Source organism: Pezoporus wallicus, unplaced genomic scaffold, assembly GCF_028554395.1.
Source record: "Pezoporus wallicus isolate ANWC-B61680 ecotype Strahan unplaced genomic scaffold, APGP_CSIRO_Pwel_v1 contig_6787, whole genome shotgun sequence".
Lineage (NCBI taxonomy): Eukaryota > Metazoa > Chordata > Aves > Psittaciformes > Psittacidae > Pezoporus > Pezoporus wallicus.
Genome location: NW_026636951.1, coordinates 607,350 through 630,405, shown reverse-complemented (window position 1 = coordinate 630,405; position 23,056 = coordinate 607,350). Strand labels below are relative to the sequence as shown.

The 23,056-nt window shown below is 37.0% G+C and overlaps 1 protein-coding gene across 3 annotated transcripts in view; it reads right to left on the bottom strand.

Moving 5' to 3' along the window:
* KNDC1 (kinase non-catalytic C-lobe domain containing 1) overlaps positions 1 to 23,056 on the bottom strand; it is a 68,617-nt gene that overhangs the window by 37,455 nt on the left and 8,106 nt on the right. For 2 of the 3 annotated variants that reach the window (XM_057402266.1, XM_057402267.1), the window contains exons 1-4: positions 11,864 to 11,946; positions 4,706 to 4,852; positions 2,714 to 2,831; positions 1,337 to 2,358 (exon numbers count right to left, since the gene is read on the bottom strand). In XM_057402266.1, coding sequence (XP_057258249.1) covers positions 1,337 to 2,358; positions 2,714 to 2,831; positions 4,706 to 4,825 — 1,260 coding nt within the window. In that variant the 5' untranslated portion in view covers positions 4,826 to 4,852; positions 11,864 to 11,946. Of the gene's footprint in view, positions 1 to 1,336; positions 2,359 to 2,713; positions 2,832 to 4,705; positions 4,853 to 11,863; positions 11,947 to 22,080; positions 22,140 to 23,056 lie in introns of those variants that run through there. The other variant, XM_057402268.1, reaches the window with a different exon arrangement.

The window sequence follows — 23,056 nt, the reverse complement described above, 5'->3', positions numbered from 1 at the left end:
TGAGTAGCTCCCTCAGACAGCAAAACCATGTCATGTGGTACTTATCCATATTTACTATACTTCTGGACTATGAGTTCAGTAAGTGTACATGCTGTTGAGAGGAGAAGAGACAGGAAAGGGATAAAAAAATAATTTAAAACAGTATGTTCAATGTTGAACTGATTTTTTTTTTTTTTTTTTTAGCTATGATGAACACACCTGATAGTCCTAGGTTACTACTCCAGTAGATGTGTTCAGGCAAGGTGAAAAGAGGTATGGATGCAGACTGAAAATAACCTTAGGTGCCACTGCATGGGAGGGCTGGAAGACTGGCTTTTAGGCAAGGATGAGTTGACAGTAAACAAATAAGGAAAAAAACCCCAGTATCTTCATAATTTTTGTAAATGAAATATTTGAAGTTTGTGCTGCTCATTTTTATCAAGTCACAGCAAGGCTGGACTGTCATCAAGGCTGGCATCAACCACATGCATTTTTAGCCAGCAGCTTTCCTATTACATGGCTTGTTTACATCTCTTTGAGTGTGGCACAAGAGAAAACCATCTAGTCAGAGACCAAACTTGTCCACCCTGAGAATATGTAACTTGAGCAGAGACCACACTACAACTACCTATCAACAAATTCTAGTAGACTAATTATCAGCTCTCCTTCTTTGTATTTGACTATTTATAAAGGTGAAAGACTTGAGACAACATATCCATCATATTGTGCACATATTTGAATTCTATCATGAAATATACATAACAAACACAGAAGCGGTAATTTAAGAACACAGAACAGATATAACATATGTACAGTTTTCAAAAAACTTAAATGTACACATCAATTAAAAAGAAAAAAAAAAAAGCGGAGTCTTTCCACCTCCTGAAGCAGATGGGATATTGCCATTGATTTCAATGAGGTCATGTTTACAGTCAGGAACTCTGCAATTTTTATAAGCACCTGGGATGCCCACAGTGGGCTTTATGCACTGACAGTAACAAAGAGTTAAAAACCTACATATGCTTTGGTAATGTTCTCTTACAAATGTAACCGACTTTTATGCTCCTCTAACACACTAGCAAGTATGCTCCATTTGTAAGAAAAAAAATTAGGATGAAAGTTGATTTTGCACAGCATAGTTTTCTCTGCAGCACTTTACTTTTAAAGAGGGAAAAAAGGATCACCATGTTTCCAATATTAACTCTAAAAGTGTGCAGACTAGCAAAATTCAATTTTCCAGGATGCTAAAGGGGATGAGGGGGAAAAAAATTTAAATAAAATCACACAGTATTTAAGTCATTTCATCTCCACATAAATGACTACAGCAACTATATAATGAAGACTTTATTTTTACTACCTGCTCATTATTTTTGATTTCTGACCCTCTGCCTCCACAAAGATTATCTTCATTATTGTTTGCACTCATCGCACCGTTGCTTAATTCTGGAGACCTGATTAGGTTTGATCCATATCTGTTCCCACTGGGTTTTGTTGTTAACACTGATGCCATTTTGCTAAAATGTGGTAAAGAATTTTCATTTGACCCTTGAAAAGTTTCAGAATAGTCTTCCAATGCCATGTAATTGTCTAGCATTTTTGCTCCAGCAAGTGATTGATTTGGACCTTTCAGCATACTAGCTGTATTTGGCAGTTCAGAGGTAGCATCAGAACAGTCATCTTTGTGATCAGATGAAGCAAACCCCATCTTTTTACCATTAATAAGCAACCTATGTTCTTCTAGATTCATGCCAGACACCTGTGTGCATACACATGGAGCTTCTAAATGAAGATCATTAACCTGGTGATTCGTTGGTTCTATTTTTGGTGGACTACTTACAGCAAATGAATTCAGATCTCCCTTTGCAAAAGCAACCTCATTATTATTGTCTAGAGGTAGTGACTCTTGTGTTAGCAAGTGATTTTTCCTAGGTAGCGGTCCTCTATTGGTTACAGAAGTAAAAAAGTTATTCGTATCTGCAGGTTCCATTGGTAGCTTTGGAAAGGTTTTAATTTTTCTCAAAGAGCCTTTCTTAAAAATGCCATCTCTCTCCAGGTCAGTAACACAAGATTTTATATCCAATGCAACACTAGCAAAACTGTCAGTATACACTGCATGTTTGTCCTCTTCTTTGCTCTCTTTAGTTTGAGTTGCAAGTTGAGAATGTTGAGTTTTCTCGTTATCCAGATCAATTTGCATTTCCTTTAAACCTCTTTCTCTGCCAGTCACCATAGTAACTATAGAAGAATCCTTATGACAGGTAGCTGTCACATCTTCTACTGCAGACAAATCACCTGCTATGTTGTTTTTCTCATTTGAATGCAATTTAGATCCCAAACTTCTCTGACACATTCTTCCCTTCCACATGTTATCACAGATATCTAGATGCAAAAACAGATGCTTGTATTAAATGCATATTTAAACCTTCTAATCTTTCCTAAAAAATATTTATATTGCTTTTTCTGCTACTACTGTTACATATCTTTAGTATGTTACACAAATTATTTACTTCTGGACAAGTCACTTTTAATCATAAAAGGACACAAAATATATTAATTATGTTCATTAAGAATTGTACTTTTGCTGCTCCCCACCCCCAATCCACAAATAATTAATAATGACTTTTTGATATTTAGAAAGGAACCTATAAGAGAAAGTACACAAACACAGTATTTTAAAAATCATTACATATGTCAGGCAATCTAAAGTTCTACACTAAATATATTTTAAGGTTACCTTGGGAAGCACCAAATGATTCAATTGAAAGAACTCTTCTTCCAACAGCAGACAGGCTTCGACAAATATTACTTGATGAAGCAACCTTCAGTTTTTCTTCACATAATGACAAAATGCTCTACAGAAAATTAGTGTTAAATACTTAATTATTAATAATTTGTAAGTTTTGACTAAAGTCAATCATGTTAACTCACACAGTACATCTGAATTTATATGATGTTATATTGGAGGTTTTTTGTGCGCTGTTCATTATACTGTGTGTTTCTATTATGTCATTGAATTAATTTCTCATTTTTACCACAGGCTATCATGAAATTATTTAATACATTTCAAGTTCTAGCTTACAGTCAGAACACTAAGAACAACTGATAAAATTAATATATATGAATAGCATCATGAAACCACAGAAATCTAGAGTGTGGATTATTTTTTACACAGCCAGTGATTCATTTTAAGTGATATATGCAGGATAATAACTGTTTTTATTACCAAAATTACATTATAAGTATATCCTGAATCTTTTAAGAACTTCAAAATACAAATATCTGGAATACACTGTTACCAATTAGAGAAAGCAATCATTATCAAATCCCAAAAAGAAACATTATTTCATAGCTCTAAAATGTAGCCTGAGTATCATTCAATGGCATTAGCACTGGTCTCACACACAATTACCTACAGGCATTCACACATTTGAAAACCTGTCACTTAGGGAAGGAAGTGAAAGAGAGCTGCATCCCACTGTTTCCTCAGTAACTGTTCCTAAATAAACACTGATGGGACCTCATACAGCTCTGATGAGCTGCTCTTACTTCCCCATTAGCCCGCTTAACTGCTCTTCTGCAGTTGTGAGTGGAAGGAAGATACCGGCTCCGTTGTTCACATACCAGATTGAGGAAGGGCAGGAAAAACTTGAGACATTTTTTTCTGGGGTGGGAGGGGCAGTGCTGTGTTGTTTGTTTATTTGTTTTGGGTTTTTTTTCCTTTTTTTTTTTTTTGGTTTGTTTTGTTGTTGTTGTGGTTCTTTTTGGTGGGGTGGTTTGTTTTTTTTTTTTGGTCATTCCCCCCCCCCCCAAAGAATTAAAATAATCTTTTCATATGGTCACAAAGCAACCTTCGTATATTACCCTAGACCATCCTTGATCCCCTCTATTCTTGGGCTGATGTGAGTAGTCAGCAATAGCTTTCTCTGACTACAGACCAAACGGAGATGGATACGGAGTACTGTACAATTCCTTTCCCGATTATGCTTGAAGGTGAACAAAAAGAAATACAGGAGAGATGATCAAGAAGGCTCTGTGCCAGGAAAAGTTTCCTGCCTGGGTAGTCCCCAGCCAGGGAGCCAATATCTGCTTTATAAAAATGAATCTATTAATTCTTCTTCTGCAGCACCCTTTACGTGAAGGATTGATTATAGGTGCTACAGCATTTAAAATACACACAATCAGCTCAGAAGGGGAAAAAAAAAAAGTACACAGCACTACACAGAAGTAGATGAACTGAATCCATGTAAAGCTGTATTTGAACAACTGTTACTCTCTGGCTACAGTCTGAAAGTCTGCAAAACAACAGATTAAAGCTAAATTTTCACACATTAATACCAAATAACATGTTATCTTGAAAAATTCTTTATATCTTCAAATTCTTTATGAAAACTAAAGGTATTTCACAGCATAATTCCTGTGATATCTATTACTTCTAATGGCTTTCACTCTCTAAACTAAACATTAAATGGGAAGAAACAGTTAATAAGAAAATTTAGATCCACAAGTGTATTCGCCCAATGTTCTTCAAAAGTCACATCACCGTAGAATATCTACATCTGTTCTTCAGGTTACCACTCCCTTAGAGTGGCAAGAAACAATTTCTTTTGAGTCTGGGAAAACTTCAGCTTTCTTATAAAATTTGAGTATATTAAAGACCATCTGTTTATTAATGAGCACACATACAGAAATCTTATTTTGAACAGGAAATTATGTAAAGCTGTTTTACCTCAATATCTGGCCTATTTTCAGGATTCTCTTCTTGCATTTGTTCCAGTAGAGTATGTAGATCCTGTCCAAATTCTGATTCTGTCTCAGGTTCTAATGTATATTCTATCACTGCTTTCATCGTTGTACCCAAAGAATAGATGTGCGCCTGTATGAAGTTTACAAAAAGGCATTAAATATGTTACCAATTATTTCTCATGCCAAAAAAGCTCTGAGAGCACAAGGAATACAGCTTACATTGCTTTCATTTTTAATTTACAAGGTAACAGTTTACTGGAAAGGTGGTCTAATTTAAACAGGAGGGACAAAACAGGCTTCAGTCCTGGCTTGGGTGATATGCATTTTCCAAACAAAAAGAAAGAACTCTGTCGTGCCCAGCTAGAATACTTTTTATTCCTCACCAATATCAAGTATTACAATTGTTCATTTACTACAGTAAAATATAAAACTTGTCCCCCTGTGTGTGCAAGCAGAGTTAGAAGCATGCTGGGAGATGAAAGTGGCATTCCTCTTAGCAGGTAAAAAACAAATTAGTTTGCCAAAAAACTATATATAGCAGTATTTTTTAAGTGCCATCTAGCAAAAAGAAGGCAAGCAAAATCAATATAGCATAGTATCACTTGTCTTTGAGGATACTTATGAAATAATTGTAAAGAAATACTCCATATTTGCAACCTCTGCTTCTCTTACAGCCTACAGGCTTGTGATGAGCTCCAATAAAAACAGAAGTGAGCCAACAGCTTTCTTAAATCTAGTGCTTATGCATTAGATTTGCCATACAACACAGCTACCTGCTAATTTTAGAAACATTGTGCTTCTTAAAAAAAACCCCAAACAAACAAAACGCCCAAAAATATTTTCAGTTCTGCTTTAGTAGTAATGGAATTTGTCCATGATGGCCGATATTTTATTTTCATATTCTACTCCGACTACACAATTCAGTAAAATTTATAACCAGGATTATAACTGCAAGTTTGTGTAAACACTTCAATGGTGATGTAGTACAGCCAGGAATTCAAGTGTACTGAAAACTGCCCTCTCAGGTTTACCAAAACATACTAGATTTTTATGTGACATAAGGTGGTACTATTTTTCACCCTAGAAAGAAAACTAACTTTAAGGTCAAAAGTAACTTCTTCCCTAGACCCTCCTGTTCCCCACTCCAATTTTCTCATTATGGTATATTATTGTCTCTAAATTGCATGAAGGGGAGGTGACTTGTTCCACAAGCATGCATACATGTTTACTTTCTAGTGAGGCAGGGCACCTCCATGAAGGGGAGTGCAACACTACTGCGTAAGGAAGCGCTGTGTGTGTAGGCAGGCAGCTTGGACAGTTTCACTTCTCCCCCTTCCTCCATGTCCCCACAAACCAAGAAAGCATAAACTGGTGCTGACTACTGGATATAAAGCCTTGATTTGATCTTGGGACACATCAAGATCAGGACAAAGGTCAGAAAAACAAACCATGTCATAGGATATAAAAGAAAAAGATCCATTTATTCCTTTTTTTTTTTTTTTTGCAAAGCAGTATTTCAGTTTTGAGTCCTTCACTATCATACAGCTTCACTGTCATGCAGAAGAGACAACTGAAGACTTTTGTTTTAATCTTGAGAGTCTCAAAGAAACTCAGGCACGAATTGTTGTGATTTTTATTTTAATTTAGCATAAGAACAAATGTTGCTCATCTGTTCCAAGAGTAAGGGCTACTTTTCCTCCCTCCTCCCCACCCAATACATTAAGCTATAACTCATTTAATGGCAGTAGCCCTACTGAACTACACTATTGATAGACTGCCATGATTATGGTTTGGTGAGGGTTTTTGTTTTGGTTTTTTTTTTTGTCAAAATAAACCCTTCTATATTGGCAAAAAGGATACAAAACTATGAAGCCTGAGCAAAACTCACTAACAAGGTGGTAGGAAGACAGTTATTTCTTCATATTTCCTGAAGTTACCACTCCTTCACCCATACTTATTTTGTCTCCAGAAAATGAACTCCATCTTGGACTAAGGGAAGTACAACTTCTAATGAATGCGTAGAGAATGACGGTCCTGCAGTCTGCACAAATTAACTCACTATAAGCCTAACTAGGTATAAATTAATACCTTTCTAAGCCTGCCCAAGACTGAAGGCCTGGGAAAAAACAAGAAAAAAAACCATATTCTAGATTTATACTTCAGTATATTTCAATCTGGGCAAGAAATTTAACCAAATTCCTCTCCTAACAGCCAGGAATTTATGACGACAGTTTTAAGGGTTTTTATTTCTACAGGCTGTTTCATAAGCTTTTGAACAGTGAAGAGGAAGAGTACAGTGTAGAACTTATTCCTCTACTTTGATATTAAATACTGTGAGCATAGTGAGCTATGTCATTTTGCATTTCTCAATGGACATCATAAAAGAAAACTGAATATAAAGAACAAGACAGAAAGGAAGTCGAACTCTTAAAAATGTAATACAGCCTATTTAAAGAACTTTTTATATAAAAGTAATATTCTACTGTGGTAGTTTCATATACTCAATATTATTGAGTTTTTCCATGTATTTTATATAAGCTGTAACAAGTGACACCAGTTCTGTTGCACAAAATGATTATTAAAGAAATTAATCACTCAAGCATAAGGAAAAAATCATAATGTACAGGTTATGGACATAAGCTATGCAGACGAAGCAATGTCAGAATACGAGATGAAAATAACGCAATGTACTGTGGGGGCAACCTTTGAATTCAGGAGGTACTTCTGAACAGAATAACCAATGTCAGCCTCCCTGTGCTGATTCTAACACCAGGAATGGGTAGAATTGTGTTCTTCAGAAAATTTGTTTTCAGACTGTAACATCGACTATATAACTGACTCCAAGATTCATTGATGATACCTTAAATATATTGCTTATGTGCTTTTACATCATGTGGCAAAAGCAAGCAACACATTACACTGGTATGCCATCAGCAAATCTTGCATTTGTATTTATTTAGCATGGTGTTCTATTTATAGAAATGCCAAGGTTAATGAAGGTAGCAGCAGCAAAAACCAACTCTAATCTTATTCATTCTTAGGGAAAAAAAAAGAAATTAAAGGGAGGGGGAGAAAAGAGAAAAAGCAACCAAGACTCAGCCTACAGAAACATAAGGTTGTAACACTTGGCATGTCCATAACAACCCACATCAAAAGACAGGATGTAGCCATGAAGTAAGAATTAAAAACAATTTACTTCAAATTGTCAGCTTAACTTCACACATTTCTTTTTCCCTGTTTGGAATTTAGCAAACAAGCAGTAACTTCAGGGAAACTCTGTGAACTAGAATATGGCTGCAAAAGATTCTTGTTTCTGTCTCCTCTTTTTATGATGTTCAAAAGTAGTATTTTACACGTCTACAGGCATTGCTTTTATCATTTGGACATTAGCTGTACGCTTAAGCCTCTCCAAAAGATGCGTGATTCCTCAGCATTTGATTTAATTTATAGAATGTAGTGTCTACTCCAAACAAACTCTTGTTTATTCTTATGCACTGTGTATCCAGTCCTCTTTCAGTAATAAATTTATAAGAAATCACAGATAAATTCTTATAATACAGAAGAAATAGAATTCATTACATACAACTCAAACACCAACACCAAAAGCAGGACAGAAAGATGAGAAATTTAACTTTGAGGGAACAAAAAATTTGCCTTTGACAATTTTTTTTACCCACAGGAGGATGTATATGGACATTATAGGACACAGGAACAGGAAGGGCAAAGCAACATATTACCTCATCCCTCTCTTCCCAATTAATAATTTCTGTGCACAGTGGGGTATAACTCGTATCCCCTAGTCTGCCTTCAAAAGCACAAGGATCTCAGACACAAGCAGATAGGCTTCCACTCCCTCCATTTTGCTGTCCTGTTTTAAAGCTCACTGCATCTGTTCTTGTACAAGAGGAAGGTGAGACTCATATTAAAGAAAGGTGTTTTTCTTCACCCAGACAGAAAATTGTTCTGTTGAGATACTTCCCTTCCTCTGCCACCACCACCTCCGCAAGAAAAGGGCAAAAGAAAATCCAGCTTTTTATTCAATTTCCTGAGCTGACAGTAAACATGGTTAGTATGTAATCAAAAATAACCTTAAGTCTCCTGTCTGAACTGGAGCAATGAGAAAATGAGTTAGTGATCATCCACTAGGTGGGGCATTCCCCAAGTTTATGGATCAAATCTGATTCTGCTTACCAGACTGTTTAGTTTTAGGAAGAAAATTTCACTGTCTGGGAAAGCAAGATGGTAAATGCAATAAATAAATAAATTAATAAGTACAAAATATCTAATGCTCATTATAAGGGACTACTCTCAATGAAAATAAACTCACAATTAGTCTAAGGTTTTTTTAGTATGCTATAAGGAGAGTTAGAAACTAATAGGAAAGAGCAGCAAACAACTTTACTTCTCCCAGAAGTCAAGCAAAAACTGGTACTGCACTGGTAGTTAGGAACTTTCTTAAGCAGTTAAGAGGGTTTTGTTTTTCTCCTTAGTTTATGAAAAAAAAAAACAAACCAAACCAAACAGCCCCCAAAACCCCCAACCCACCAAAAACCCCACCTATTTTAAATCTAGCTAAGAATAGTTTTTGAATTACAGGAACTTTTGCACAACAGGATAACAACATTAATAGCTCGTAAACAGCATGCATTTCAAAAAAGATTCAAAGGAATTAAAAATTAAACCAAAACGTCTTCACAATTACACCCAACTTGTAGCTGTGCCTGGGATTGCTCTGACGCAGGTGTAGGACCTTGCACTTCACTTTGCTGAACTTCATGAGGTTTGTGTTGGCCCACCTCTCAAGAATGTCAAGGTCCCTTTGAATGCATCCCTTCCCTCCAGCATGTTGACTGTACCACATAGCTGAGTGTCATCAGCACTTGCTGGAAGCACTCACCAAGGGAGAGGACAGCTTCTATCATCGTGTTAAAATTCTATGTTATAAGTGATCTATACTTAAGGCCTCTGTCAGTTTCAATCAAAAGTTAGCTGCCTTGCTGCATGCCAATTTATGACCATTTAAATCAGAGAACAGTAATGATCCACTCTAGTTTTAAAATCTGCAAAGCAAAAGATCAAGAGAGGAAGTAAAAGCTCCACGCAGAGTGTGACAGAGGCTCCGTTGTATTACTGCCTGGCAGGGCTAATGAAGTAGTCTTCAATAAGAACTCATACTTGCAGAAAAAAAGCTGACAAAAGAGCTTTTGAGTAGTGACTGCATAAGCATTTAGCATATTGCAATTATGAATAATGACCATTTACATTTTGTATTGTGATTTCACTAAGTTCAGAAATGTAGGTCTTCAACTGAACTGAATAAGACACACTGTAATAGAATTACTACTTCCTGTAAAACATTTTTGACTAAATGACAAGCTACAGAAATAGTATAAGACAGTTCTTGGTTTTGACATTCATATCTGACCCTTATTTTACTTTGCAATTTTTTCTTTTATTTATTGAGATGCTTCCACCCTTTCACAATTCAAAGCATTTAAAGGTTCCTTTAATGAAGGCTTCAGTGTTGTTAAAAAATTCAAAGTTTTATAAAGAAATTCAAGGTAATGCTTGAGAAAATTACTACTGGGAGAAAACATTTCATATTTATCTAATCTTTTTTCAATGTATTCTAAATTGCACTATTTTTATGCAAAAGAAAGTCAGACAGTAAAATTCTTCTGCAACAAAATGAAAGGGAAATAGGGCTATTTTAAATACTTCTTTACAAAGAGACTAAATGCTTTTCTGCATAACTGTAATTACTGAAAGGTGCTGTATGAAACATTAGCTTTTCATTCATTTGGCACTTTGGATGTGTAGATAATTAGTTTGCAGAATGTGCTAAAAGTGCTAAACCACTATTCACAAAACATATACTGTAGCTTGAATTGGTAGCAAATGCTGGAAAAACAACATTTTCAACCAAAGCTCTATTTGCAGTTTGTCCCTTCTAACTACAGTTGCTACTTAGCTTTGAATTCTTTTTTCCCTGAAAGACTGTCATAGTCCTTCTAAAATGGGCATAAAAATTCAGCCACACGTCAGATTTTCTCAAATAATGTGTTCCAAGCTGAAGTATGCAGGCATTTCAACTCTTAAATTGCCTTTTAATTTATCTAACAACTAAATGAAACATTTTACTATGTTCTCAGGCAAACATCAGGTAACCAGTTTACACCACAAAACACAAGCAAGGCTTCATGGATACAACCTAAAAAGCAATGCTTTTTAGGAGAAAAAGGAGAAGTAAACCAAGCAAAATACAAATGCACTTGGAAAGAGTATGCATCAGATATACTATGACTCAAATGTTGTCTAGTCCCTACATTTTATTTTGGTTTCTTGTGACTTCTATTTATAACATTCAGTTTGAACTGGCAAACTCTACACATCACTCTAATCTCTGTTTTATAGTTGCAGGCTTTTTCTCTATAATGGTCCATGACAACTGTTTTATCTCCATGAATTTGTCTAAGCTTTATCCACAAACATCTTTTTTGCATATGTGCTTTGCTGCAAGAATTTCCACAGCTTACTGCATAACAAAGAAGCATTCCCTCTTGTTTTGAGTTTGTTCAATGAGTTTTGAACCTGTGTTCAACTCATTGCTGCCACCTACTTCTTCATATACCAGGGCTGGCAAATACTCTATGGCTGCAGCCATGGCATACTTCACAGATTTCTAGGAGAGCTTCTCCCTCAGGGCATTCTTTTCCAGGCTAAAGACTATTACTGTAAATAATTGCTTCTTTTATGAATTCTGTTTCACCATCTGGTCCTGGAAATTCATTTTACTGATGATTTGTCAACTTGGTCACTAGTCTATTGGACATTCTTATTTGAGATTTTTTTATTGGATATTCTGAGGGGTTTTTTTTATAACTCCCCATAAAGAAGAAAGGGGAGTCAGAAAATACAAAAACTTTTCAACTGTACCTCAAGAAGCTGTTACCCATTGTAGTGAAGACTACAATACATCTTAAGCCACTGGCAGCCACCTTTGTAAACATTCATGTCCCTTTAAGAAGTCACTCGAAGATGAACATACACAGAAACTTGACCAAATTTAAAACGTGCCATGTGCATGAAATTACTCATGCGTTGTCAGGTTGAGGACACAACTTAAGAACAGGTTTCTTACATTTCCATCCCATTTTTAAGGCTCCCTTAATCACAAAAATCATCATCCCAACACAGATGGGTACACCAATTACTCCTCTCTTGCAGGACTGTAGAAGTATGGCAGGTAAGGAAGAACACTGCAGTAAAACTGCTGGGAGACCTCAGAGGTTAGATAGCAAAAGTTACACACACTTATCTTTAAAGCTTCTTAAACAATGCTATTTTTTAGAACTGCCTTTGAAACAGAGTTTTATGTATCATAACTCTCCTTAAGGTTTATCAGCCATTAACCTCCTTACTTTTAAGTTATACGCCATAGGTAATTCACTTATCACTTAATTATACTAACAAAATTTATCCCCTATAGGCATAGAAATAAGGAAGCCTGGGTAACTGTTCTATGCATTCTGAGCAGACTAACTGTCTTCTTTCAACTGTTTAAGCTTTTTTTCATTATATGGCAAATGTGATGTCATATAAGTTCATTAACTTATAGTTACTGAAGTTGTTTGTTTAAAAAAGTATATTAATTTTATCTTTAATGTAAGAGAATGTGCCTACTGGTAAAGTCTCTCATTCTGAGCCAGTCAATCATTTGCACAATTCTGCACTGGGGGATGCTTAACTCCACATTTTGGAGCTAAAAAACTGAAGTGCAGCATTTCCAGTTAAGAACGCTATGGGACAATTTACTCAAATAGCATCCCAGTTCCTTTACCATGGCATGGATCAATAACATCACAAATCTGACAGGTAAAAATATTTGTTGTTGTGAAGTAACCATTTCACTTTTCTTTGAAGTAGATTTTTTTTGTTTATATATTTTTTCTTACAAGGAACATACACAAGAATCATTGATGAACAGCAAATGTAAAAAGCTGGCCAAACACTTCTGAACTGATCCAACTGCGTAATATCTTAAAGACCACATTCAAAACATGAATTTTCACACAACAGCAGTAGGTGACTGAAATAGCAAATAAGTAGGTAGCTCTCACTGCATGCATAAGGAATGCAAACAGTGGAGGACAATCAGGAATGATTTGTGGTTTGCTTGTTGCTATTTTGGTGGTAGTGGCAGTGCTTTTGGGGCTGGTTTGGGTTTGGGTTTTTTTGTTGTTTTTGTTTGATTGTTTCACTGGGGAATGATTTCTGCAGAAGTAAACCTTGCTTCTTCTCTACACAGGCACAGAACTCACATGACAGGGCTTGAAGCGTACAGCCCATAATCAAGTAGTATTTTACAAGGAAAGAGTAACATAGGTACTTCATTCATGCACTTATTGAAAACCTAATTAAATCAACATTCCTGAGTAAAAAGGCCACCTCTGTTGCCATTAAAATTTGAGAGACGGGAAAGGAGGTTTGCATGGGTTTGAGTGGTGGGTTTTGTTTATGTTTTTTTTATTTTTTTATTTTTTTTACTTTAACTTGGTAAAAGGGCTTGAAAGTTCAAGAATCCTGGAATATGTATATACTAACAGGTTTACACAAAAATGTCTCCAATAGTCACTTAAGAAAGCCTAAGTCACTTGCAATGCTTTTCCCAGGAGACAAGATCCTTAGTTTCAAAAGTGTATTCTCAGCTGTTCTGTGAAGCTTTTTTGAAATGCTGTAACTAAGGAGAATGATGTGTGAGTGACAACCATTTTATTACAATCCTGAAAAATTTTATCTAGAGATTAGGAAGTTGCCCATTCTGACGACTCCTTCTAAATCAATCAGTTCCCGAACCTTTCAAAAGAAGGAGATATTCATGAATGTTCTCATACACTGGTGAAAAGCAAACTGTAAATGCAGTTCATGCAAATGCTAAAAATGAATTGTTTGTCATTGTGCAAGGGAGTATAAAGCCTCCAGATCCAGTCTAGCAATGACCATGGATCTTCCAGTGAACTGAATATCCATGTGAAACAGACATAAAATTAATCAAATCTTCTGATACGAAGTAATGACAAGGAATAATTTTGCTGGAGGTCTTCATGTCACTTTTAAGGTTCAGGCTTTCAAAAGCATTGCTAACATTTCAAAAGCATTTTCTAACATTTCAAAAGCATTTTCTAACATTTCAAAAGCATTTTCTAACATTCTAAGGAGTAAACGATGTAAAAAAGTGGAGAGTGGATAGGAAATTAGGTTCTGCCAGTAAGACCAGTATGATGATGGCTCCACATAAAAAAAAGAAAAAGTTTGAATGGGCAGCACCAGAAACTGACAGGTTATTCTACCAAGACTAAGGAAGACAACTTCATCTGTGGCTGAGAAAGTATCAGTACTAATCAGAAGACTTTATGTGGAAGAAGCTGAAGATAAACAATTGATCCAAAACTTTTCTTTGTCTTTAATACTAAAGAAGCCTACAGTTTTATGACACTGCACAAGTGTAACAGGAGAAAACAAACAATCTGTCCCCTTTTCCATAGATTTTTGCTTATGATAGAAACTACCTGCAAATTTATCCAACACAGATCTTCAGGCTTCTAAAAGAGTAAATTTCAACTACTACAGGAACCAACTGTTTTAAGACAGAATACAAAAGTCCTCTTTTTACTACCAATCTTTCCCTCACAACCCCAAAATCCTCCAATATGCTTTTCTACATCAGTGAATAATCCTCCTCAATCTTAAATAAATTATCTTAGCTTTAATAGTGCCTTCTTAAGGGAACCTTATTGCTGAGTAAGGAAGAAACCTAGAATTCCATGTATTTTCATTGAGCAGGTAACCTGTTCAGTCATTTCTCTCCTGAGGACATTTTTCCGCCAAAGAGACGGACTATTCCTGATAAAAATATAAATCAGTCTGTGAAAAGCTGTTTCACATTTAGAGGCAAAACTATAAAAATACCAGCAATACACTCATAAAGCCTACTAGAAAAGGCCAGTATGATAACTTTGCAAACCCAACTCCAGAACTAAGCAACAAGCTGTAGGTTTTTGAGATAATCAAGTTAGAAACTTTAAGATATTCTATACATAAAAAACAGGCTGCTGTGGGGAGGAAAAAAAAAGGGGGGGGATATTCTTTGGTTATCTCTTTGTGGAAAAGTGCTAAAGGATGATATTCGCCCAGTACTAAATCCCTGAATGGAGTCTCAGTTGGGCTGATGCTGTAATCCTTGTGCTCTTGCTTTTACATTTCCTCTTCTATAGCACAGCAGAGGTACAGGTAACTAAATAGCAGTAATCTATTTTTATCACTGAAGGAAAAGACAGCTTTAAAAAACACTCAGAAGAAAGAATGGTTTAGACTACAGGAGGAGATAAGTTACCAGTTGCTGATGACAAGCCTTGCTGCTGTTAGACTGAATTTGTCTCAAGAGGAGGCTTCATGAAACTAAGGGAAACAGAACTCAGGAAAAAAGGCACTAAGTGTTTCAAAAGACTTATTCCCCCATCAGATAAACACAAACCCAAAAACCCCTCTAGGAGAACATGCAAAAAGTTTTCTTTTTTCCTCCTGCACTTAGAGCTAAAGAAAGAATAGAACAGCAGAATAGTCACAGCATTCAAAAGGTACTGCTTTAAAAGACCAGAGAAATGGCAAAGGCAAGACTTTCTTTATACCTTCTGATGTTTTGATCTGGGAGAAAGATGAAGGCTTTCATATTTAGAGAAGGACCAACAGCTGAGACCTGAGCACTAGCTCAGTAACGATCAGCTATTGAGAAATATTGCAGCACCAAACTGTCAGCCGTTTTCTTCAATAGGCCCAACATATATGTATGGTCTGAACCTTCCTTTCTTTATCTATTCCCTAAACTAGAACAGTAGTTTCCATTTGGCACTTCAATTTATGCATTCATATGTATATAAAATATTTGTATGTATATGGTATATCTCAATCCAACTGCCTTGTCACATTTCATAGGAATAAGCTGTAAGAATCTTAGCTACTTAGTTTAAAAAAACAAACCCACAAAAAACCCCAACAACAAAAAACCACAAAACCCAGTAATATATTTTAGCTTGTCTCTATTAGCACTAGTTATGCAACTTTTGCATATTTTCAAGGTTGTTGAGATATTTGGACTTATTTTTTTTATATAAATCAACTATAACCCACTGAGAACTGAAAGTCAACAGCTATCACATTCTTAGAAAAGAGACAAGTAGTATTCAGCCTTTTCTGGTTCTGATTCTTTCCCAGGTCAGCATACCCCACTCCAGCTGTGATAGCAAAAAGAGTAAGTTCTAGATGAGAAAATAGAGGCTTGTGACACTCACTTTCCTCCCATTTTCTCTCCTGTATTTTCCCCTTCTCTTTGAGGTAGTATTCAGCTCTGTATTACTTTCCAATTCTTTTATTTCTGAAAGGTTTTAATCCTGCTGCATACAGAGGTTTCTGAACTACTGCATTTTATCACCTCTATATAATGGAAGAAGTCATTAAGCAGAAGCATTATCCAGTATGCTTTAGATATTAGGGAAAAAAAAGAGCACACTGAAAATTCATTGATTTCTGTTACAAAGGTTCACTAGAACAAGCAAAGTTGAACAGCCACATTATTAAAAGATTATAAATGCAAGCTCACACATTGCAGACATCGGTCTTTCATCTCACTGAAAGCTCATATCTTAGAAATGTGGGGCTCTACATAAATTGAACCTCTGTGTCACACTCAATGGCAGTTTTGTGAGGCAGACAAACAGCTATTTGAAACTGGTGAGACAGTCAGTGTTTCTAACCTGAGGCAAACTTGTATTGTAGTGACAGAAACAAGGCTACTAATGAACTCACCAATATTTAACTATTCCTGTTGGGCCTCCAATCGGTCAAATTTCACAAGTCTATCACTGTATTTTCGAGGGCAAGAAAATGAAATAGGAACCATTTTCATTAGGAAAGTGGCTAAAGCTCTTCCTGTTTAGAGGAGAGAACTGGGACTCAGCTTATACCGAAGATGAATTGTTTGACAAGCACAGTACATAGTCAAGCAGGCAAAATTTAAAAGTAGCCTCAAATCTGTATTTTTTGCAACTCAGTTTCTTGATGTCTTTCCAGAACAGAAAAATTCACATTCTATACTGCTCTCTATAATAGCATATGGGTAAAACATTACAAAACAAGAGACTAGTCTTCATATTTGACATGTTTCTAACTGAATTCTAGCTCAAGATTCTAGGAGAGCAAAAAAGTGGTCAGTACTTGCTATAGCAAATACAGACACTTTCCAGCTTAGAGAAGCAGAAAGTGAGATCTTTGCATCAATGCAGACAAGTGACAGCATCAGCCATCAGAAGGCTTTAAGACTTTTACTGAACACAGCCACATTGCATACCTGTGTTTGCATTAGGAATAAAAGTGAAAATAAGTGTGCTGTATGGAAATTCAGCTTTTCTTTGCAGTTACAGTATGGATCATAACTCTAAAGTTTGTTTCCTATTTTCCTCTCTCTTTGCAGCAGCCAGTCCTTAACAGTAGTTAGAGAAAAAAAATGAATATAGATACATAGGAGATTCTCTGTTTTAGCTCAGTGCTGTCCTAGAAACCACCAGTACCTGCTTGGCTGCCTTTTCTTCCCTTGCACTGCGACCATGCTTTACACCAGGAAGAGGAAGACGTCATAGAACAGCAAGCCAAACGCAGCACTGTACTAGCTACTTGGAGGAAAAATAACTACCTCAGCCAAAACCAGGACACCTATTAAATGCTTCTCCAACCACTTAGCAACACAGTCCTTTCAAGGACTCTTGAGACATTCAGAAACAGCAATCCTTCCTCCAACCCCACAGGTTAGCAGCTCTAAAGAAGTCACCAGTTGGAAAGCTCAGTCACACTTAGAATCATAGAACAGTTAGGGTTGGAAAGGACCTTAAGATTATCTAGTTCCAACCCCCCTGCCATGGGCAGGGACACCTCACACTAAACCATATCACCCAAGGCTTCGTCCAACCTGCTCTTGAACACTGCCAGGGATGGAGCATTCACAACCTCCCAGGGCAACCTATTCCAGTGCCTCACCACCCTAACAGGAAAGAATTTCCTCCTTATATCCAATCTAAACTTCCCCTGTTTAAGTTTTAACCCATTACCCCTTGTCCTGTCACTACAGTCCCTAATGAAGAGTCCCTCCCCAGCATCCCTATAGGCCCCCTTCAGATACTGGAAGGCTGCTATGAGTTCTCCACGCAGCCTGCTCTTCTCCAGGCTGAACAGCCCCAACTTCCTCAGCCTGTCTTCATACGGGAGGTGCTCCAGTCCCCTGATCATCCTCGTGGCCCTTCTCTGGACTTGTTCCAACAGTTCCATGTCCTTTTTATATTGAGGACACCAGAACTGCACAGAATACTCCAGGTGAGGTCTCACAAGAGCAGAGTAGAGGGCCAGGATCACCTCCTTCAACCTGCTGGTCACGCTCCTTTTGATGCAGCCCAGGATACGGTTGGCTTTCTGGGCTGCGAACACACACTGCCGGCTCATGTTCATTTTCTCATCAACCAACACCCCCAAGTCCTTCTCTGAGGAGCTGCTCTGAATCTCTTCTTTGCCCAATCTGCAGCTGTGCCTGGGATTGCTCCGACCCAGGTGCAGGACCTTGCACTTGGCATGGTTAAACTTCATGAGGTTGGCATCAGCCCACCTCACAAGCGTGTCAAGGTCCCTCTGGATGCCATTCCTTCCCTCCAGTGTATCAACCGAACCACACAGCTTGGTGTCATCACCAAACTTGCTGAGGGCGCACTCAATCCCACTGTCCATGTCAGCGACAAAGATGTTAAACAAGACCGGTCCCAACACCGATCCCTGAGGGACACCACTCGTTACTGGTTTCCAGCCGGACATCGAGCCATTGACCACATCTCTTTGTGTGCGGCCATCCAGCCAGTTCTTTATCCACCAAGCAGTCCATCTATCAAATTGATGTCTCTCTAATTTAGAGACAAGGATATCGTGTGGGACAGTGTGGAACACTTTACACAAGTCCAGGTAGATGACATCAACTTCACTGTTGGCACAAAAAGCCGCTTTCACAGCTACTTCCTTCTTAATATCTTTCTCTCTAAAAAGTTTGTTCTACGCCCGACACTGAAGCTGACAACTCCCTGAAGGGCTTTTACCTTCCTACTTCTCAACAGTAACTGAAGTTAGTGCTATTATTCCCACTTTACAAATAGAAAGCAGGTCAGAAAACAAGTCACAAGTCTAAAGCAAACCACATGAAATCAATTACTTTTCAGTCCTGCACATTGTCATTTGGATGAAGCTTTAAATCTCTTGCTATTTGAAATTCCAACTAAAAACTGAAATTTATAATAGTGTTGTTTCAGACACCAGGACAGTAATGCATTTCAATTTGTTTCCGTGTCTATTACCCTTGTATGCTTGTGAGTGTCAGCTAAGTTTAGTAACTAATTAGACTGGAGTCACTATTCCATTAGAAGTCTGGATCAGTAATTCACCAAGCAGGAAACAAAACACCTCTTGTTGAAGTAAGTGTAGCTTTATTTGAGGATTTTTTAATTATTTTTTTTTTCTTTTAGAGTTTAAAGAGGAAGAAGTCATCCAGTAGCTATACAAACCTCACTGTGAGCTTCCATTTTAGAAACAACAAAGTAAGTCACACTCAAATCAACTGAAACCTCTGGCTGACATAAGTATTTTAAATCAGCTGAGCTTTGACACTGGGGCAATAGTCTGTCAAAGATCTTCCTGAACATAATTAGCTGTTCCATAGCTTTTTTTTTTTTATTTTGAAATGGAACAGTTTCAATACAAACACTGCTTTTCACTGCTCTCAACAAAGCAGCTAAACAGCTGCAAAAACACTCCTTCAACAAAGAACAACTGAGTAAGGTAATTGCCAAGGAAGAAGCAAGCAGTAACAGAAAAGATTTGATGCCGCTGTAAAAAGGGCAGCTTATTGATATAGTATAGAGAATCTTATAATACCAAGAAAGCACAAGGGCCCAGGGTTTCCTCAGATAGATACATATAAACTCGTGCTATTCTGCTATTGCAGAAGATGTTACAACTAGGGGTGAGGGATAGACAAAAGTATCAATACCTTTGAAAAACAGAAGTTTTGCTACCAAGAAGGAAACAGCTACCTTGGAAAGATTACAGTATTATAAAACCGTTGTAAGAAGTACAGGATTAACCCACTGTGGGTGTTAGAAACTGTGAAGCAAAAGCAAAATGAGGTCAGTGTGGAATCCCTGGCAGAATTTGATCTGGTACCAAAGTACTTCAGTACTTTTTGAATTTTAAAAATCAACTAAAATCTACAGGCAGTAAGAGGTACAGCTTTGAAATTTCCACAAATACTCAGAATCTCACAACTGTCTAACAAAATGCACACAAATCCCAGAAGAAAATAATACACCTCTGCCTCAACAAAGGGGAAAGCCCTAGATTCTCAGTCTTGTGCACTGCCCTAGGATGGTCAATGAGAAACAGCTGAAGCAACAGAACACTGTTGTAGCACTGCTCTCCCTGCTTTGCAAGGCTCCTCAACTTGCCAGATAATGAAACTGGAGCAACGGACAGAAATCAGTGTACCTGGCCCTTACCCTGCTTCGTAACAGACAAGACAGAGCATGTCATGACAGAGCACATACACAAGTGTGTACCTTCATGTTTCTTCATCAACCTTTGCAAAAAAAGTTAAAGAGTCAATGTTTAGAGTCACTCTTGACTCAAACACCTTTCGCTGACCATATAATTGTTTATGCTGTGCTGGTATTGGGTTTCACTGGGATTTAACAAGTTTGTACGTACTGCTGAAAGAGAAGACTTCAATAATAAACCTGTACACAGATGAGTTTTACCCAAGAGGGATACAACGACCTTGTACATCAGAGAGAACTAAAATTTCAGGTAACTTAGCATTCACACAGTCTTCCCAAACTTTCATTTCACCTTGTTCCATCCCCTTCGTCTTCTAACCTCTTTCAGTGAATCTATTTTCTACCTGCATAAGAGTTCAGCAACTACTAGAGGAGGAAGACAGGGTTGGGAGGAAAAGGGATTTTGCCAGAGGAGTAAATAATCTCACAAGTCTTGTACATGTATGTGTCAGAATCTTTGAGGCTTGTTAAAGGGCAAGGGATGGAGAACACATTTATGTAAAATCTTACGCATTTATGTAAAAAAGTTGTATGTCCAGTTTCAGACATACAACATAAAGAAAACAAAAATAGTCACTTTTGGGTTACTTTGGGATTTACTTTCCTAACCAAACCTGAATATAAAAACTACTGCAGTTGCCCAGTTCAACTGCAAAACTGGTCACCTCCTAACCACCCCCCTCACCCACATTGGCTCCCTGTCCCCAAAGACCACCAAAAAAACCCAGCCTGGGTGTGGGGCGAGAGTGAGCACAAAAATCACTAGAGTTCTGTTGGCCTATCTACATTAATAAAGCATAGCAGGATGGAGAAATGTTGCATCTATAACCTTCAAACACTGTAATACTTCCTACTCTGTAATACTACCCTTCCTGCTTTAGCATTCTCTTCTTAGTTGTAGTACTACATACTTCCAAGGTTCACTTATCCTTCCCTCCTCCCCCACCGATGAAACAGAGAACAATAAACATGAAGGCTATAACTACAAAAAGTAAAAGGTATTTGTGTTGAACTAAAAAGAAACAGAATCTTTTTTTATACCTTGAATTGAACAAGTTTGAATTATCTAAGAATACATGTCAGAAAAAATACTGTATTAAAAAAAAGGACATTAAGCAAGCAAGCACTCCTTCAGCATGCAATGAGATGGTTGACTTGGGAGGCTAATGAATTAGTATAAACAATTTGATCTAATTTAATTTAACAATGTAGAGCATTTGTGCATTGTAAAGCAACAGATAGTAATTTGTTTCTTCATTAAATCAAAGATAAAATTGCTGATTACCCTTCCATGAATTATTTTATTGAAGAGGATGGCAAACGAATTTTATATTTAGTCATAAAAGTTCATGGCTAGTCTCCAAACAACCAAATGTAACCAGTGAGGGATACCAGTGAACATAGTAGGGGCCAGCTGTGGTTTAGGACAATACATTATTCAGCCAAAACAGATTCTCACATCCTAACAGTTAGTGAACATGTGTTTATACAGAACATTAATACAGCGTTTTACATTTACTTTTTATTTCCACAAAGCATATCTAAACATCACAATTTACTATTTGCAGTCTTTAAATGTGTTAACATTATACATTTGGAATGCTGAGCATTTGGTACTGAAATGATTAAACCCCCCTCTATTTTACAGATAAATTTTTGAACTTGCCTCAAAAGTGTTACCCGTGATATCAAATTCTGGTGGAACAAAGGCACCCTCTGGATCATCTTTGAAAGCAAAAGGAAACATGTCAGATTAGAAATTAATAGTCTCATTTGTTTAAAAAATAAGCAAATTTGATGATATAAATTTAATTATATTCTCAGATCGGACACAAAAGAAACTATGCGTATAGCAGTATTTTGCTTCACTCACCTGATATACAAATAAGTTATTATCCATGATTCTAGTACTGTAAGTAAAACAAAGTGCTGTTTTCAAACTTCCTGTAACAAAATACCATATTTTTCCTACTAAGAAACAAAACACCCCAAAAGAAATACATTTTCCACACCTAACCACTTCTTGCGTTCAGACATTTATGTTTAGACCAAGTTATCACCTAAGCTAGTGCAGCTCAGCTGTGGTTTGCAGGCTTTATTTGATTAATGGGACATTTCCATTCACTGTTTTACACTGCAGACTTAGGTGATAAGGGTTCAAGCACAAAACCAACCTGAACAGCTAACTGCCTCTTCATCTACCAACTAGTTTAGAACCTTGACCCTTCTGCTTAGTTTGTTTTAATTATGATAAAGAGTTGAGGAAACACATTCCCCACTTGTGTGCTGTTAGCAGGGAACTGAGCTACTGCAGTAACTACTCCTGAATAAAGAGGTAGAAGAAAGAAAGGAACACCTTAAGAGAGATCAATGCTGCTGTAGCATCTAACCAGGCATATATTATCACACTGCACTGAAGTCACATGACCCCACTAAATGACATCAGGGGATTAAAAAAAAAAGTGCCAGACTAAACTCCTACTTTTCACTTACATATTCTGCTCACCTAGTCTACCCTTCTGTGAAGCCAATGGATGATTGAGATAACTTACAAGCAAAGACTGCAAGTTTCTCTTCTCAAAAGGGAAGGAAAAAAAAGGGTATGCTCACAGGTGTAGTATACTCACCACTGCTTTAGGTCC